At 36.0% G+C, this 16,641-nt stretch overlaps 1 protein-coding gene across 5 annotated transcripts in view; it reads left to right on the plus strand.

The window, feature by feature from the left end:
* DDX4 (DEAD-box helicase 4) overlaps positions 1–16,252 on the plus strand; it is a gene marked incomplete at both ends in the record, with an annotated part of 47,865 nt that extends 31,613 nt beyond the window's left edge. For 3 of the 5 annotated variants that reach the window (XM_080717635.1, XM_080717638.1, XM_080717636.1), the window contains 7 exons: positions 3,162–3,291; positions 5,470–5,636; positions 9,272–9,417; positions 13,067–13,166; positions 14,781–15,051; positions 15,397–15,507; positions 16,175–16,252. In XM_080717635.1, the coding sequence (XP_080573761.1) occupies positions 3,162–3,291; positions 5,470–5,636; positions 9,272–9,417; positions 13,067–13,166; positions 14,781–15,051; positions 15,397–15,507; positions 16,175–16,252 (1,003 nt within the window). Of the gene's footprint in view, positions 1–3,161; positions 3,292–5,469; positions 5,637–9,271; positions 9,418–13,066; positions 13,167–14,780; positions 15,052–15,396; positions 15,508–16,165 lie in introns of all 5 variants that reach the window. The other 2 variants (XM_080717634.1, XM_080717637.1) reach the window with 1 other exon arrangement.
* Between the last annotated feature and the right edge of the window lie 389 nt (positions 16,253–16,641).

The following is a 16,641-nucleotide window of genomic DNA, read 5'->3' on the forward strand; positions in this document are numbered from 1 at the left end:
GCTTTCAGGCTTTTAAATTAAGCAGAAGCAGATTTTTTTTTTCTTTTTCAAAAACAAATGTGCTTAGCATGCACATAGTATTTGTTACTAGATTGTTGTGGTAAAAGATGAAAAATATTAAAATCTAAAGCCAGGTGTGGTGGTGCATATTTATAACCCCAGTACTTGGGAGGCTGAGACAGGAGGATCACACAAGTTTGAAGCCAGCCTTAGCTTCTTAGTGAGACTCTCAGAAACTTAGTGAGACCCTGTTTCCAAATAAAATATAAAAAAATAGGTCTTGGAGTATATCCCAGAGGTAGAAGGCCCCAGGGTTCTATCCCCAGTACCCCAAAAAAGGAAAAAATTAGAGTATTCAGTAGACTACTGGTAAATTATGGCAAATGTAACATAATAATTGTAACAGTTAAGTTATTGAGTACTTAGCATATGCTAATCATAATTTCATGTTTTTATAAGTGTTTTATATGTATGCATAAATGTTTATATGTACTTAATGTATTTATATTTAGTCCTCAACAATAGTGAATTAACAAACCTTTTATTTTTTATTTTTTTATTTTTTTGTGGTACTGAGGATGGAACCCAAGAGCACTGTACCTCTTAGCTACACCCCTAGCCCTATATTTTAGCCTAATTATTTATTTATTTATTTCTGTTGTTGTTGGTGTGTGTGTGTGTGTGTGTGTGTGTGTGTGTGTGTGTGTATGGAACCCAGAGGCTCAATTTTTTTTTTTATTCTTTATTTTGAAACAGGGTCTCACTGAGTTGTGGAGAGCCTCACTAAGTAGCTGAGGCTGTCCCTGAACCGCGATCCTCCAGTCTTAGCCTCCCAAATGCTGGGATTAGAAGCGTGCACCACCACGCCAGGCTAGTCTATTTATTTTATTTTATTTTATTTTATTTTATTTTATTTTATTTTGTGGTACTGGGGATGGAACCCAGGGCCCTTCTACCTCCGGGCTACACTCCCAGACGTATTTTATATTCTATTTGGAAACGGTCTCTTAAACCAGCTCAGGCTGGCTTTGAACCTGTGCGATCCTCCTGTCTCGGCCTTCCATGCGCAGGGATTACATGCCACCAGGCCCGGCTAGTCTTTTTATTTTTGAAACAGGGTTTCACTGAGTTGGGAAGGGCCTTGCTAAACAGCTGAGGCTGTCTGCGAACTGTGATTCTCCGGTCTCAGCCTCCCGAAAGCTGAGATTACAAGCATGTGCCACCTTAACAAACCATTTATTTATTTATTTATTTAGTTAGTTAGTTAGTTAGTTAGTTAGTTATTTTGGTGGTACTGGGGGTGGAACCCAGAGGCTTTCTACTTCCGGGCTATACTTCCAGACCTATTTTTATATTTTATTTGGAAACAGGGTCTCACTAAGTTGCTGAGAGCCTCACTAAGTAGCTGAGGCTGGCTTCGAACCTGTGCGATCCTCCTGTCTCAGCCTCCCAAGCGCGGGAATTATAAGCTTGCACCACCACACCCGGCTTTAACAAACCATTTAAAGCAGGGTTTATTTAATGAAGCATACAGTTTGATCCTATACTTGTAATTCTTAATTTTCTGATTCTTCTCTTTAGTTATTGCTAATGGTTTTATATGAATCACTACAGGAATAGTTAGTGCATGTATATGTACTTTAATGCTCCAGATATGCATTTGAGGTTTTTTTTTTTTATTAGCAATGTATATAGGAGAGAGTACTTAATTTAGAACTATAACCCCTTTTGTGTGTGTGTGGGAGGGTACTAGGGGTGGAACCTAGGGGCATTCTACCTCCGAGCTATACCCCCAGCCCTATTTTTTTGTCTTTTTATTTTTACTTTTTATTTATTTTTTATTGATTTATTTTATTTATTTTTTATTAATTTTTTATTGGTGCATTGTAGTCATAATCTTAATGGGGTACAAGATTATGGAGACATACATGCACACATCACCCAGTTAGCCCTTAGCCAATTCCCACCCCATTCTCTCCCCAACCCTCCTTCTCATGTTTGGCTTAGTGATTGACATTGATATGTTTGTTAAAGTACATCACATGCATTAGAGAATTTTTCTCTTCCCCCTCCCATCCCCTCTGTTAGGTTGCCTGCCTTATTTGCTCATTTATAGTATCTCCTTCTTCATCTAGAGTTCTGTGACCCATTTCCTCCCTAGCTTCCACATATTAGGAAGAGCATCTGATTTCTTAGTTTTTGTGACTGAGTAATCTCACTTAGCATAATGTCCTCCAGTTCCATCCATTTCCCTGTAAATGATGTGATTTTGTTTTTTTCTTATGGCCAAGTAGAATTCCATTGTGTACATATCCCATAGATACCAGACTAATGCATGCATATCTATGTTCATAGCTGCATAATTCTCTAATGCCAAACTATGGAACCAATCAAGATGTCCATCAACAGATGAATGGATTCTTCTTTTTATTTTGAAACAAGGTGTCACTAAATTGGAGAGGCCCTCACTAAGTAGCTGAGGCTGTTGTGAACCACAATCCTCCGGTCTCAGCCTCCCAACTACTGGGATTACAAGTGTGCATCACCATGCCCGGCTTAGCCCTTTCTTTTAATGAATGTCCTCTATTATTTTGTATGTGTTTAAGTCCTTTGCTGAAAGACACTTAGGTAATTTTCAGTATTGATAAAAAAAATAATGCTAAAGTGAATGTTTATTTCTGCCCATTTAAGGGAACACATCTGAACAGTTACTTTCTAGATATAAATTTAGTGGGACAAGGATAAAATCTAAAAATTTAGTAGAGCCTAATATTGTAAGAGAGTTTATATCAATTGACTCCGAGTGCTAATTTTCCTACACCCAGGCTAACATGGTATTATTACACCTGGGGAAAAATGTCATCTTAGCCTTCATTTGTCTTCCTTTATGAACCATTTGGTCATGTCTGTGGCTTGTTTTTTAGTGGGTATGTTTGGGAGGAGGGTAATGGTGTTTTCTTAGTATTTTTGAAGAGCCCTTTATCAGATAAGTTGCAAAATTTTTTTTTACATTTGCCATTTATTTTTCTACTTTGTATAGATTTAAAATTCATAAAGTAGTTTGGTATATCATTCTTTATAGATTTTGTTTAACATCTTCTTAGAAACAGATGTCTAGTTTTCAAATAACTAAAAATGACATTTATTTTTCTTGTCGATAGGACTTGTGTAAGAGCTGTTGTAATCTATGGGGGAACCCAGTTGGGGCATTCTATTCGACAGATAGTACAAGGCTGTAATATATTATGTGCTACTCCTGGAAGACTGATGGATATCATAGGTAAAGAAAAGGTAGGCCTTTGAGGAATAACCAGGTTGTGAGATTGATAACTTTTTATGGGAAAGGAAAATAATGGAGTAATTAAAGATATTTTTACTAGAGAGCAGTCACCACTTATATTTTAGGCTCCATCAGATTCTTTGACTACATTCTCATGTAATTCTTAAAATAATCCCAATTGTACTTCAACAGTATTTTTCATTTTACACTTGGAAAAACAGACTCAGTGACATATAATTTAAAATCCATCAGTTAATTCTAGTAAGTGGTAGAGTTAAGGTTAGAATCTGGGTCTGATTCTAGATTTCATATCTTATACTTCATTCCACTGGGAGAAAAATGAAATAAACACTTTTATCTAGTTTCATATATTTCTTGGTGAAATAGCTTTTCTCCTGGAAGTAACCATTTGTTGAATCAATAATTTTGTCTCCTGCTTAAGTATGTGTGTTATTAACCAGGATTGTTAATTTTCTATTTTTTTTTTTTTGTGTGGTACTGGGGGTGGAACCCAGGGCCTTTCTACCTCCAGGCTATACTCCCAGACCTATTTTGTATTTTTATTTGGAAACAGGGTCTCACTATGTTGCTGAGAGCCTCATTGAGTAGCTGAGGCTGACTTCGAACCTGAGTGATCCTATCTCAGCCTCCCAAGCACGGGGATTATAAATGTGCGCCACCACACCCATCTAATTTTCTAAATTTTTAAGCAATCTTGGTGCTGTATACTCAGGGATTCATTTTCATCTTCATGAACTATTTTTCTTTTCAAATACTCTTCTCTAAAAGCTTACTTAAAACATGTTCTCTTTGTGTAAAGGCAAGTTTTTTAGAATACTTATTAAAAGTATTCAGAGGAATCTACCTTAGATTTTTTTTTTGTGTGTGGGGGTCTGGGAATGGAACCCAGGGGCATTCTACCTCCGAGCTACACCCCCTGCCCTATTTTTTATTCTTTTATTTTGAAACCAGGTCTCACTGAGTTGCAGAGGACCTCACTAAGTAGCTGAGGCTGTCCGCAAACTGCGATCCTCCAGGTTTCAGCCTCCCAAATGCTGGGATTACAAGCGTGCGCCACCATGCCCAGCCATCTTAGATTCTTGTTAATGGGCTTCATGGTAGGGCCAAAGTGACTTGTGTTTTTGCAGACATCTGTATTCTATTGATAGTAATGTGTTGTTCATGCAAAGGTAAGAGAACTTTCCCAGTTTTTTCTGAGTAGAGAGTGAAGAATTTATTAAGGATTATCAATGACTTAAAGGGATAAAAAGATCAGTTATTAGACATTAAAATATGTCCTGTTAGCACACTTGTAATCCCAATATCTGGAGGCTATGATGGGAGGATCACAGATTCAAGTCAATTCAGCAACTTAGACCTGTTTCAAAATAAAAAGTAAAATGATCTAGGGGGTATAGCTCTGAGGTAGAATACCCCCAGGTTCAGTACCCCCAAAGTCATTTTGTTACACTTTTGTTACATTAATCTGAATTCATCAGATAGTGCAGTCTAGATTTGTGCTATCTAATACAAGCAACCATTAGCTACATAAGGCTATTTAAATTTTAAAATGATGAAATTAAAAATTTAGTTTCATGATCACAGCAGCCATGTTTAAGTGCTTGATAGCTACATACAGTGAGTGACCAAGAAGTCAGTATAGACAGTAAACTATTTAAATAACTTTAGAAAGTTCTTTTGTGCATTATTGACCTAGATGTTTCGGTTTCTTTTAGCCTTAATTTAGAATATTTTTTATACATTAGACAAAATTAAGAACAAATAAATACTAATAGTATTATCTATTATTTATGATGAGCATTATGCTCATCATAATTCTCATCATTTTATAAAATGCATTGGTGACTTGTCTTTGTCCCTAAGAATATATATATAATTTTTTTTTTGGTGGTACTGGGGTTCCTGGAAGCCCTTCTACCTCTGGGCTACACTCCCAGACCTATTTTTATACTTTATTTGGAAACAGGGTCTCTTAAGCCAGTGTGCGCGGCTGGCTTCAAACCTGTGTGATCCTCCTGTCTCTGCCTCCCAAGTGCGGGGATTACAAGCGTGCACCATCACACCTGGCTGTCCCTAAGAATATTGAACAGTTGGAATTGTGAGACTATTTTGGTTTAATATTAACTAGAATGCATTTTTTGTTCTTATCTTGAAAAATATTTTTAAAGATTGGTCTCAAACAAGTGAAGTATTTAGTTTTGGATGAAGCTGATCGCATGTTGGATATGGGTTTTGGACCAGAAATGAAAAAGTTGATTTCTTGCCCAGGAATGCCATCAAAGGAACAGCGTCAAACCCTTTTATTCAGTGCAACTTTTCCAGAAGAAATTCAAAGGTAATTTTTTTCTTTCTAAAAATAATTTGCTTATATATATATATAAATGCCATATGGAAGTAGAAGAAATATGAATTTTCTGAGAGAGATTTGTATTTTTTAGTTTAAGATTTTTATGTAGGTAGGTGCATAGGTAGGTAGGAAGTAGAAATGTAAATATTCTGAGTGTTAGAGATTTGTATTTTTTAGTTTAAGATTTTTAAAAGATAGGTGCATTTCTAAAATGTTTACCACATATTTTCTTTGTTTCTTATCTTTGTTTCTGGCTTCATACTAGCAACACATTCTATTGAAAGTGTGTAGTTTAAAATAGCCAAATTGTGGAATCAACCTAGGTGTCTGTCAAAATATGGTTAAAGAAAATTTGTATACATGTAATAGAATTTTACTCTTTCATAAAAATAATCATGTCATTTGAGGAAAATGAATATTAATAGGGAATATGCAAAGTGATATCAGCCAGTCCCAGAAAGTTAAGGGTTGTATGTTTTTTCTCATGTGTGGAAGCAAGAACAAAAATAAAAAGTAAATGGAACTTTAGTCAGATGAAGAGAGAAAACAGTAAAATAGTGTGAAGAGATTGGAGGAGGAAGATGGGGAGGAAAATGAGGATTGAGGAAGGGGGAACAGTTTAAAAAAGGATATATCCATACATAAGGTATCATTACCAGTATCCCTAAGATGTATGGGTAAGGAGGAAGGAGGAGTGGGATATGGAGGGATATACCAAGTGTTGTATGCATTTATTTATCATTTTGAATCTCACTACGAAGTACATAATGCATCAATAAAGGTGTATAGCTGGGCGTGGTGGTGCACGCTTGTAATCCCCGTGCTTGGGTGGCTGAGACAGGAGGATCGCACAGGTTCGAAGTTAGTCTCAGCTACTTAGTGAGGCTCTCAGCAACATAGTGAGACCCTGTTTCCAAATAAAGTATAAAACTAGATCTGGGAGGATAGCCTGGAGGTAGAAAAGCCCCTGGGTTTCACCCTCAGTATCACAAAAAGTAAAAAAACCTAAAAAAACAAAGTGTATTAGTTACCTTCACACCCAGCTGGTATTCAGTAAGTAATTACTAAATGAAGTTATTTTTATTGTGCCTTATTTTCAAACTTAGTTATATAGAATTCGGGAGAGTTGGGACTTTGGTAGAAAATTTACATACCAATTATTGACAGATATTTGAATATTGAGCTATATACAATGTAGTCTCTTGAATTCAGAGATTAAGCTGACACCCTACTAGGACAGCAGCTCTCCCTGCCAGCTAGCTGGACCCTTCTTGGCACAGGGAGCCTGAAGAAAGAGTTATGTTCTCTTTGGAACCATTCTTTTTGGAAACTTCTTTTCCTGCAAAGCCTAGATTTGAAAGAGAAAGAAGCATGGGAAGCATACATTTCTCAAGTGAATCATTAGGGGAGTGATGGAAGATGGGTCACTCTTGCTTTGCATCACTTGGTTCCTAGACTCCTGTGCTATATAAAGATCTTTTATTTAAAGAGTTACTGTGTCCTGTTGGATGATTCTCCCTGCTAAAGAAAAAAAGTTGCCCCCAACCTGGCTTCTGAGCTGCTCTTTCCAGACCATTCCAGTATTCTTCCAGGCTGGCATCTTCTAGGTGGTGTGGTGCAGTATTTACTATGACTTGTGGTTATGGGTCTGCTTACTTGCTGTAAAGTTGATCTGTTGGTCTTATAGACTAATATGTGGGATCCTGGGGTGATGTATCAATCACTGCATAAGCCTTTGCATAGTGGAGCTTGCTGTTGATTTGCTTTACTTATTACATGATCAAAAACCTTTGTATAAAATTTAAAACTTAATCATTTGGGAAAAATATAAATCATAAAACATTGTGTCATTGGCAGAATTTTTTTCTTTATTGGTGGTACATAAAATAATCACTTCATTTTCTTTTTGCAGTACTTGGAATTGAACCTGGGGGCATTCTATCTCTGAGCTACAACCCAGCCCTATTCTTTATTCTTTATTTTGAAACAGGGTCTCACTAAGTTGCAGAGGGCCTCACTAAGTAGCTGACGCTGTCCGTGAACCACGATCCTTCGGTCTCAGCCTCCCAAATGCTGGGATTACAAGCGTGCACCACCATGCCTGGCCTCTTTGCTATTTTTCCTACTTTACTTTAGGTCCTTTTCAGTTCCACATTCTTTCTTGCTGCTTCCATAGATCAAGATTCAAGTTGAACAAATTGAAATGAGACTTATAGTCTCATTTCATAGGTTTACTGCCTATGTATCTAATGAAAGAAACTATATACTATGTACATTTTTGGAATTAACTATGTGTTCAATAACTTAACTATTCTAGTATTGAATTATAATGATTTTTTATATAACAATATCATATTTGATGTAAGCACCTCATAGATAGACATTATCATATTCAACTTTGTGCTCCCAGTACCTTGTACCGTATATGCCTGACACAGGGCACTCAGTAAATGTTTTAGAAAAGAGTGTTGAACAGATGGTTTCAAGTTTTGTACCTGGATGAGAGGGCTCTTGACTCTTGAAAGAGGTATAACAAAAAGAAGTATTGCTTTTATGGCAAGAGAGCAGGTAAGGAGAAAGAAGAGGCAGTGCTTTACTAAGAATCTAGATATGCTGAGTTTGAATTACTTTCACAACATTTCAGGAAACAGCTAGAAAAAAGAGACTAGTATATAGGAGGGAAGAGAACTGAAGATAAACCCAGTCTCCTCCATTTATCCCTAAAATCTCAGTTCTCTAATTGGCAATACCCCCCCCAATGCTTCTGGGTGAACTAAAACAGAGCTTTTCAGTTTTTTACCCATAATATGTACTATGTATCAAGGTGTTAATCCTCTCAACCTTTAGGACAAGCCCACAGAGCCCAATTCTGCCTATCTCCTAGGCTTCTCACCTCTTACCACATTTTTTTTGCCCAACTATGCTATAAAATATTTTTTCTGTGTTGTGACATGAAAAACAGTGACCTGTGATCTGATTTGCTCATAATCATTTATTTGAAGTAGAGTTATTTAACAGGTGATATTTCCAGAAAGCATCTCATAATAATAACATATACAAAAAGCTGTGAGGGAAGAATAGAATTTGTGCCTTAGGCATACATTTCAACACTTAATTTAAAAATTCTTGCTTGTTGTGGTTGATATTTACTTATTTGTACTAGGGACAAATAAGTTTATTTGAATCCAGAGGTGTTTACTATGTATGCCCTTTTTATTTGTTTTTAATTTTGAAACAGGGTCTTGTTAAGTTGCTGAGGCTCTTGCTAAGTTTCTGAGACTAGCCTCAAACCTGCATTCTTTCTCAGCCCCCAAGTATTGGGACTACAGGTGTGCAGTACCATATGTGGCTTACTCTCTCTGTATATACATTTACAGATCCACTGGAAAGTATTATATCCATAATTTAATCCAAAGTTTTTTTGGCTAGTAATTAGTTATGTATTTTTTCAAATCTTAACATTTTATCTTGATCTTTGAAAGTAATACAGGGTGACATAACTACCTTACCTCAGTTGCTGTCCAGTTAATATGGAAGTAATATTTGAAGGACTTCAGCGAATATCTGGAACTTGAATGGAGGATAGTAAGCTGAGAATTAATTTTTTTCTTTTGTCTTTCAAGGTTGGCTGGGGAGTTTTTAAAGTCAAATTATTTGTTTGTTGCTGTTGGACAAGTGGGTGGAGCATGTAGAGATGTTCAGCAGACCATTCTCCAAGTTGGCCAGTACTCAAAAAGAGAAAAACTTGTTGAAATTCTACGAAACATAGGTATTTTATTTTAGTAAAATTATTTCTGTCATGGTTTTGGTTTTTAAGAAGTGACTATATTTAAAAAAAAAACAATCACTAGAGCTGGGCATGATGGTGTGCCCGCTTGTAATCCCATCATTTGGGAGGCTGAGATAGGATTACGTTTGGCAGCCAGCCTCAGCTACTTAGTGAGGCCCTTTGCAACTCAGTGAGACCCTGTTTCAAAATAAAGAATAAAAAAATAGAGCTGGTGGTGTAGCTCAGAGGTAGGATGCCCCTGGGTTCCATCCCCAGTATGGCAACAAAACAAAACAAAAAACAAATCACTAAAGGATTATTTGGCATAGATTTTAGTGTTCTGTTTCTAATTCCTTTTAGGTTCTTGTATAAAAGATTTTATGATTCAATTTTCTGTTTAAATTGTATAAAATATAGTCCTTTCTTCCTCAATAAAGGTTAAATATAGGAAGCATTTGAGATTTAGTTTAATAGCATTTGACTAATAAACTATTCCAAGCAGAAGTATGGGTATTTCAGCACCATATTTATGACCAGATACTCCCCCCCACCTCACTACTGGGGGAAAAAACCCCAGGGCATCACATATGTTAGACAAGTGCTCTAGCATTTGAGCTATACTCCCAGTCCATATACCAGATATTCTAAGGAACAAAGATTGTTCTTTTCTTAATGGAACCAATGCCTACAAAGCTTTTTCAGATAAAGGGTCCTATTACTAGTCTGACACAGAATATCAGGAAGGTAACACTTCCTGTTAGGCAAAGAACCTTAGGAAATCTGGGTAACCTTTGAAAGAGAGGAATTCACTCAAATTTATAGGTATTAAAGGTGAAATCTAATTGTTTGAGTTTTAATTTCTTGCCTTCAGAGAACAATAGGAGTCTTTCTGTATATATGTGGTGCTGGGGATCAAACTCAAGGTCTTGCACATGCTAAGCATACATTGTACTATTAAACTACATTTCTAGCCCCAGGAACAGAGGCTTTTAAAATTAAATTCAGTCAAAATTCCAGATAAAAACTTCAGACAGGAGTTAATTTTGTGACTTTAGTAACTATTCAATATTGTATGTCTCCACATTTGCTAAACAAAGTGAAAGAGGTCTGTATTGTTAATGATAGCCTTGCTGCACTGATGAGAATGAGTATGCCAAACATAAGACCAATCATTTCTGTGATCAAGAATGTTTGAATTTGGATTGGGAGAGTATTAGAAGTGAGATCAAATACCATTAAATCTTTCATTTTTGTTTACAAAAGCAGAGTCTACTAAATTGCAATGGAGTTATACCTAGTTTAAAAAGAAAAAGGATTTCTGATATATCTAGATAATAGAACATTAAAACCATACTAACAGTATTTCAAAGACCACAATAAGATTTTTTCTAACTCAATTATTATGTAATTCTTTTTTTGTGTGTGTGTGGTACTGGGGGTGGAACCCAGGGGCTATCTACCTCTGGACTATACTCACAGACCTATTTTTAAAAATTTTTTATTGAACATAAATGGACCTATTTTATACTTTTTTTGGAAACAGGGTCTCACTAAGTTGCTGAGAGCCTCACTAAGTAGCTGAGGCTGGCTTCGAACCTGTGTGATCCTCCTGTCTCAGCCTCCCAAGCATGGGGATTACAAGTGTGCACCACCATACCCGGCTTCAGTTCTTATATAATTCTATTTCATTGACTCTGTTAGGAATTTACTTTTATGGTTCTTTCTGCTTCTGGACTATTCCTCGAAATGTGTTTGATCCAGGGAAATATGGTCTGGAAGTTGTCAAAACAGTGTCAGCTTAGAACCTTCTACCTAAGACACTGTTCGTTGAAGTATTTTGAAGTGCCTGGTAGTTTTTTTTCTTGAAGCTTGGAGTTCTTTAAGATTTAGAGTCTATGATCTGTAGCTTATAGTACCAAAGCTTATAGTAGCAAGCATCAAAAGAAAACAAAAACAACACATGACAGAGATGTTAATGACTATGGTTAATTTATTACTGGTAATTGTTGAATATGGAATGTCTGATGAGGGTTCATCGTAAGAATAATGCAACAGATGGTTTTTTTATTAATATAAAATAAAGATAAGCTATTCAAAAAAAATTAGACATAATGTTTCTAGTGATGATTAAGCCTATTTTCAAAGAAGTATATAAAGGGCTAGAATGTGGTTCAGTGGTAGAGGGTTTGCCTAGCCCTGCCTAGGGATTGAACCGAATGCCTCAGGTTTAATATGCAGTCCTACAAGAAAGGACAAGACAAAAAAGCATAATGCATATGAAAGTGGGTAGACTTAATTTTTCAAACCAAGAATAGATTCAGTAACTGTAGAATGGAGTCCAAACATCTATATTTTCACAAAATTCCATCTGTAAGTCTTTAGTTTGAAACAGGATCTCATTAAGTTGCCAAGGGCCTTGCTAAGTTGCTGAGGCTGGCCTGGAACCTGTGATCCTCCTGCTCACCCTCCTAAGTACTGAGGTTACAGGTGTGTGCCCAATTCCATGGTAAATGTTAATGTTACATGATAAATGTTTGTGTTAATGGTAAATGTCAAGCGTTACAACTCATAACAAAAACCCTTTGGGATTGTCAATGTTTTATGAGTTTAAAGGGCACACAGACCACAATGTATGAGAGCCACAACTTTAGAAAAACTTTTTTCTTGAAAAACAAAAACACATGATATATTCTTCTGTCGATTATTAGTAGTAGTATAGTTGCAACCACTTAGGTTAATTTTAACTTTTATTCATAGTAGTACTTATTTCATAAAAGAAACTGGGGACAAGGTGTCATATTCAAGCATTCTTTACTGTTTTAAGTTACTCAATTTTTTGAAAAGTAACCTTAAAAAAAGATGTTCAGGCCAGGCATGGTGGCGCATGCTAGTAATCCCCATGCTCGGGAGGCAGAGACAGAAGGATCGCGCAGGTTCGAAACCAGCCTCGCTGGCTTAAGAGACCCTGTTTCCAAATAAAAATAATATAAAAAAAATGGGTCTGGGAGTGTAGTCCAGAGGTAGAAGGGTTTCCAAGAACCCCTGTACCACCAAAAAAAAATATGTTCAAAACATATTGTTGAATAATGAATCAATCTAGTCAAGTGCAACTTCATGTTTACACATTTTTTGTGGTATTAGGGATTTCTGGTGAGTGAATCCATTGGTAGTGAGCTATATTCCTAGTCCTTTTTTTTTTTTTAATTTACACACAGGGTCTTGCTAAGTTACTGAGGCTGGCCTCAAACTTGTAATTATCCTGCCTCAGTAGCTGGGATTATAGGTGTATGCCACAAGCCTGTCTTAGATGTTTATACTCCTAAACATTATTGGGAAATAATTGTATCTTATTTGACTAGTAGACCTCTGTATGTTCAGAAAACCAAACCCAATTAGAATAAAATGAAGGCTTGTAAGATATTTAACAGTCTATTAACAGAAAAAACATCATGTTTTTAAAACCCAAGTTATTGAATTAGTCTCATTTACCAAAGACTTCATGTAACTATGTGAACTTAGATTCTTAAAATATTTTTTATTTAGGGTTGGGATAGAGCTCAGTGGTAGAGTGCTTGCCAGTCATGCTTGTGGTCCTGGGTTTGACCTCCAGCACTGGAAATAAGTGGTAACTAATTTTGTTGTTTTATAGGTGATGAAAGAACAATGGTCTTTGTTGAAACTAAGAAAAAAGCAGATTTTATTGCAACTTTTCTATGTCAAGAAAAAATATCAACTACAAGTATTCATGGGTGAGTAAGTATTATATCCTAGTAGGAGAATAATTTTTGTTTGGCCTTTAAGAAACATTAGTATGTATGCAGTCATGTGCATATATGACAGTGATTCTTTAAGATTTTATCATGCAGTGATGTTGCCATGTTAGTTTGTGTAAGTACACTCTACAGTGTTTACACATTGACTAAATGATATAATAACACATTTCTCAGAACATGTACCTCTTGCTAAGTGACACATGACTGTAACTAATATGACATAGGATTGGGATTCAGAATTCCCTTAAGATCTTAAACAGTAGCCAGGCCTGTAATTCCAGTACTTGGTAGGCTGAAGCAAGGTGATTACAGGTTGAAGGCCAGCCTCAGCAACTTATTGAGACCCTGTTTCAAAATAAAAAATAAGCTGGGTGTGGTGGCACACGTTTAAAATTCCCGCGCTTGGGAGGCGGAGACAGGAGGATTGCGCAGGTTCGAAGCCAGCTGCGCTGGCTTAAGAGACCCTGTTTCCAAATAAATTTATATATATATAAATTAAGTCTGGGAGTGTAGCCCGGAGGTAGAAGGGTTTCCAGGAACCCCAGCATCACAATAAATAAATAAATAAATAAATAAATAAATAAATAAATAAGGCTGGGAGATGTAGCTCAGAGGTAGAATGCCCCAGGTTTGATCCTTAGTACCCCCCCATACAATAAAAGATCTAAAGTGTTATCCTCCCCCACTGCCACTCCTACCAGAGAACACCCAGGAGGGTTAAATGGTTATTCTTCATCTTCTTTCTTAGTTTATAGGAGCATGGCAAGTTAAAGATCTGCCTTAGGCTTCTTAGGAGGAGTGAAAACTTTTCAAGAGATTTTACTTAAGGATCTCTTGTTCTTTGTTGAAAATTTTTTCTGCTGAATCTAATCTTTCTGATGGAATGTTTAAAAATGTTATATCACTACAACTTTATTTGTACTTTACTATCAGATATAAAATATTATTACTGAATATGTGAAATTCTGAAATTATACTTTAAAAACTATTTTTGAGCATGCGTTCTAACCAAGTAGTTGTATAATTGACTAGAAAACATAAAGATTATTAGGAGAAAGGACTTTGACCTTTGTCGTAATTGAGCTTGTACTCTAGCTCTATATATTAGCTGTTACCTTATCCCCATCTACAAATGAGGATAATTGTTCCATTTGAAAGTGTTATTGTGCCGGGCAAGGTGGCGCATGCTTGTAATCCTAGCATTCGGGAGGCTGAGACCTGGAGGATCGTGGTTCACGGACAGCCTCAGCTACTTAATGAGGCCCTCTGCAACTCAGTGAGACCTGGTTTCAAAATAAAGAAGAAAAAAAATAATAGGGCAGGGGGTGTAGCTCGGAGGTCAAATACTCCTAGCTTCCACCCCCAAACCCTCAAAAAAAAATATTATTGTGAGGGTAATACTTTGAAATGTTAATATGTTATAGTGTATTTATGATACAAAATGGTGGCTTATAGATTAGTATTAGTACCTAGTATGAAGAGTGTGGACATTAATATTAAGTGCTGCTATTTTTACTATTAAAAAAATGTATGTTGAGCTTTAATACTTTTCTTAGTAGTCCTAACATATAATCTTCCTTTTCTTTGAAGTGATCGGGAACAGAGAGAGAGAGAGCAAGCTCTTGGAGATTTTCGCTGTGGAAAGTGCCCTGTACTAGTTGCGACTTCAGTAGCTGCCAGAGGGCTGGATATTGAAAATGTTCAACATGTTATCAATTTTGATCTTCCATCTACTATTGATGAATATGTTCATCGAATTGGACGTACTGGACGTTGTGGGAATACTGGAAGAGCTATTTCTTTTTTTGACCCTGAATCAGATAATCATTTAGCACAGCCTCTAGTGAAAGTACTGACAGATGTGAGTTTTTAAATAATATAATTTATTTTACTTATTATTTTGGTGGTACTAGGGGTAGAACCCAGGGGCAGTCTATCTCTGAGCTACACCCCCAGCCCATTTTTTATTATTTTGAAAAAGGGTCTCAGTTGCATAGGGCCTCACTAAATAGCTGAGGCTGTCCACGAACCATGATCCGCCTGTCTCAACCTCCCAAATGCTGGTATTACAAGCGTGCGCCCAGCCTTAAATAATTTAATGGATAGTGTTCTTAATGTTGAAAAATTTATGCATATGTTTAAAAAAGTGAACTATTCTAAGTCTTGAGATTTTATGTTGCATATGAAGTTTTTTTTAATTTTTAAGGCTCAACAGGATGTTCCTGCATGGTTGGAAGAAATTGCCTTTAGTACATTTGTTCCTGGCTTTAGTGGTAGTACAAGAGGAAATGTATTCGCATCAGTTGATACTAGAAAGGTTAGTTGAAGGGAAAAATTCCAGAACCTGGATTCCAGTTACTTCTTGAAACTGTGTTTGATATTATGAGGTATCTGTATTAGTAAATTACCTAAGCCATTGTTTTCATGCCTCAAAAAGGTGATTATTTTATTCCTTTTGAAATTTTGTATACATATATATTTGGGATTTTAAAGGTATAAGAAATTAACTTTGAGAGATATTCTGATATCCTCTATTCCTTACATTTGCTGTCATTAAAAATATTAATTTGTAATCTTCTGAACTTTCTATAGAATTCTTTAATTTTGGAATTTTAACCACATTCTTAAGACAAAATGCTTGGAGCTATGTGTCTGCAGACTTTTCTGGTGTGCTACTTTTTATGCAGCATACCTTTATACAGAAAAAGTGAACATACTAATTATTTATGCCTATTTGTTGAGGTATAACACATTTCTTTAACTTTCCAAAACTAATAGTTTAAAAAAACCATCTTCCTCAATTATTTTGTTCAGTTTAGACTTATGGAAAAGTTTAATATGGATCCTTTTTCAAATGCATCATATTTAGTGAGAATGTCAGGGCAGACAAGGTGTAGTAATCGTGAGACTGTTTTTACTCTGAGTAATGTAACTTTAAAGCTTTCATAACTTGTGTTTTTTTTTTTTTTTTAAAGAATTACCAGGGCAAGAGCGCTTTGAACACTGCAGGATTTTCTACTTCACAAGCTCCAAATCCAGTAGATGATGAGTCATGGGATTAAAACTAAAAAAAAAATGCTTCAAGTCTGTGGTGTGGTTTTGATGCAGAGAAGAAAATAGCTTTGATTTTTAAATTTTTTAACAGAAGTGTGAAACCTGACATTTTTTGTGTCTTCTGTCCTTCTGTTCTTACTCCCACCCTTTTAGTTATGTGAAATGCTAAAAGTTACAACGTTGCAGTTACTGATACAAATGGTGTTAACTGGAAATATTAAAACATTCTAAGTCTCTTGCTTACTTCTAATATATTCTTCAGGGGGTTTAGGCATGTTTCATGTCTAAGTGCTAAATCTTCATATAGTGTTTATTGATCCTGTATGACAAGCAATAGGACATGATGCACTTTTGGTTAGGAATTATTGGGTCTCATTTCTATTTAAGCCTTTAAAGC

Source organism: Muscardinus avellanarius, assembly GCF_963383645.1.
Source record: "Muscardinus avellanarius genome assembly, chromosome: 1".
In the NCBI taxonomy this organism is placed as follows: domain Eukaryota; kingdom Metazoa; phylum Chordata; class Mammalia; order Rodentia; family Gliridae; genus Muscardinus; species Muscardinus avellanarius.